The following is a 2,189-nucleotide window of genomic DNA, read 5'->3' as shown; positions in this document are numbered from 1 at the left end:
CAGACAAATTTGTATCTGATGAAGATGTGCTCAAAGACACATCTAACTAAGGTACAAAAATTGTCCCTCCCCATTTAGAGTGTACGACAACAGCATCAATGGCCATCCAGGACGAGCAGCGACGATAAAAGCAGGAGAGGGAGAGAGACAGAGAGAGAGAGAGAGAGAGAGAGAGAGAGAGAGAGAAGGGGGGGGGGGGAATAAAAATCTCCGGAGACGACGACGACATCACATAAAGAGGCGGACCTCCCTTATTATCACGGTGCGCCGCTACTGTCAGGTGGACAAGAGAGAGACAGAGAGCGAGAGAGACAGAGATGCGGCAGGTGCGCCCCTTTCTCTCTGTCTGTCTCTCCTGTCCACCTGACAGTATACCGGCGTGTTTTAGGAGCCGAATATACGCAGAAACGTTCATGTTACTACTTTCTCGGAAGCCAGTGCGGAGAGGAAAGTTATTTGCCTGATGGCTGCGTGTCTCTCCCTCATATACCTTTGCTTCTTTGCTTTGATGCGGTATCGATATCGATATCTCCGAGCTTTGTGTGCTCGTATGGTTGGGGTGTGGCCTGGGGTGAGGGAGGGTGCGGGACGCGGCACTTACCCACTCACCCACACTCGCCCACACAGACAACACACACACGCAGCGCAGGCACAAGCTAGCGCTCGCTCGCGGCTACCATATACCGACCCCGCAGATATTGAAAAGGACAGGAGACCTCTGGTCCCGAATACATAGGAAAATACACACATGTCGGAGGTGCAGTAGGCCGGGCTGCTGCTGCTGCTGTCATTTGATGGACAGGGAGCAGAGAGCAGGGGTGGAAGAGGGGTGGAGAGAGAGAGAGAGAGGAGGGGGGAGGCACGCCGCCGCCCACCCTGCTCGCCTGCTCGCGCTCGTATCATCCCGGTGGCGGAATTAACATGTGATGGAAGACGTTGTTGACACAGGCGGCCGCGCAGTTGTAGAGAGAGGGTGGGACAGGTGGAGGAGCGCCGCGCAGCGATAGATTACTCTTTAGAATGTTATGTACCTCCTCATATGATCACCACAAATCTTTTGGAAAGGGTCACCCTGGCCCTCCTGGACGAATGCTCCGCGCGACCCTAGCTCACGGTCACGTGCTTCCCTGTCCCACCCCCGCAGGCTACAAGAACGGCACCCTGGTCACGGCCAGCCACGCCGTGTTCCACGCCGGCCAGCACAAGGGCAGCCGCGCCCCCGCCGCCGTCGTGGGCTTCCAGGTGCAGCACTCCGCACTGCACACTCTCTTCACCAACATCACCTCCACCGCGCCGACCTTCCTCGGGGTAAGACCATTTTCATTTTCCACGAAGTTACTCTCAGGAATTTTTTTGAAAAATCTCCTAATTTTTCCCGTAAGAGTTTAATTTTTTCCAATTTTTCTAGTGACATTTCAAAATTTTCAAAATTTTTATGAAGATGTTAAAAATGTGTCCGATCTTATAAACCCCTTAACGAGAGTAACTTTCTTGACTGGTGCGAATCCCTCCTCCCTCTCACAGTGCGGGCCCAAGCCGCAGGAGTGCAAGACATGCTCCTCCGCCGAGGTGGACTGCTTCGTGCTGGACAACCACGGCTTCGTGATCGTGGCCGAGGACCTCGCGCAGACGGGCCGCTTCTTCGGCGAGGTGCAGGGCGCCATCATGGAGATGATGGTGCGGGAGGGCATCTACCGCAGGGTCACCATCTACGACTACCAGGCCGTGTGCTTCCGACCGGACGGCGTCATCAGCTCGGGGCCCAAGCGGGCCATCACGGTGAGTACGCTCATCCACGAGTCATAGGCCAGGGGTCTTTTGCGTACACCGATTTTTCTTTTCCTTTTTTTTTCTTGATTTTTTTCCTTATTTTTTTTCTTCAAATGGGCGTTTACTGATTTTTTTTTTTAAAGAAATGCCTCCTTGGTTGTAAGGGCAAACCCACATGACAGGTTTGATTTTGTGGTATAGTCTTGCCATGGTATACACCGCGCCACATAGCGCGCCAGTTACTTGTTCTGGTGGCCAAGGTCAAGACGATATCGGATTTGCGGCCGCGCGTGTTTCGTGTCCAGAAAGCAGAAGGATAAGATCGCGGGCATGGTTTAAAAACGGTCCGGGGCACCTAAAGGAGCTCGCGCCCAGCGCGCCTGTCAGGCGATGGATAGGCAACCGGTGCCGCTGCAGCA

The 2,189-nt window shown here is 54.1% G+C and overlaps 1 protein-coding gene across 1 annotated transcript; it reads left to right on the top strand.

Moving 5' to 3' along the window:
• Window positions 1–6: 6 nt before the first annotated feature.
• Window positions 7–2,129, top strand: LOC113215347 (voltage-dependent calcium channel subunit alpha-2/delta-4-like). Its single transcript, XM_026434963.2, has 2 exons — window positions 7–1,308; window positions 1,525–2,129. The coding sequence occupies exons 1-2, from the start codon at window positions 1,021–1,023 to the stop codon at window positions 1,804–1,806; spliced, it is 570 nt and encodes a 189-aa protein (XP_026290748.2). The 5' UTR covers window positions 7–1,020; the 3' UTR covers window positions 1,807–2,129.
• Window positions 2,130–2,189: the final 60 nt, after the last annotated feature.

This window comes from Frankliniella occidentalis, unplaced genomic scaffold (genome assembly GCF_000697945.3).
Source record: "Frankliniella occidentalis isolate FOCC.00 unplaced genomic scaffold, Focc_3.1 Scaffold140, whole genome shotgun sequence".
In the NCBI taxonomy this organism is placed as follows: Eukaryota; Metazoa; Arthropoda; class Insecta; order Thysanoptera; family Thripidae; genus Frankliniella; species Frankliniella occidentalis.
Note: the sequence above shows the minus strand (reverse complement) of the source record. Positions and strands in the feature narration are given on the sequence as shown.

Excerpts from the sequence above, each read along its gene's own strand:
- LOC113215347 (XM_026434963.2), top strand. The coding sequence starts at position 1,021 with ATGTTATGTACCTCCTCATATGATCACCACAAATCTTTTGGAAAGGGT. Across the intron at positions 1,309-1,524 it reads CCGCGCCGACCTTCCTCGGG|TGCGGGCCCAAGCCGCAGGA; the intron begins GTAAGACCATTT and ends TCCCTCTCACAG.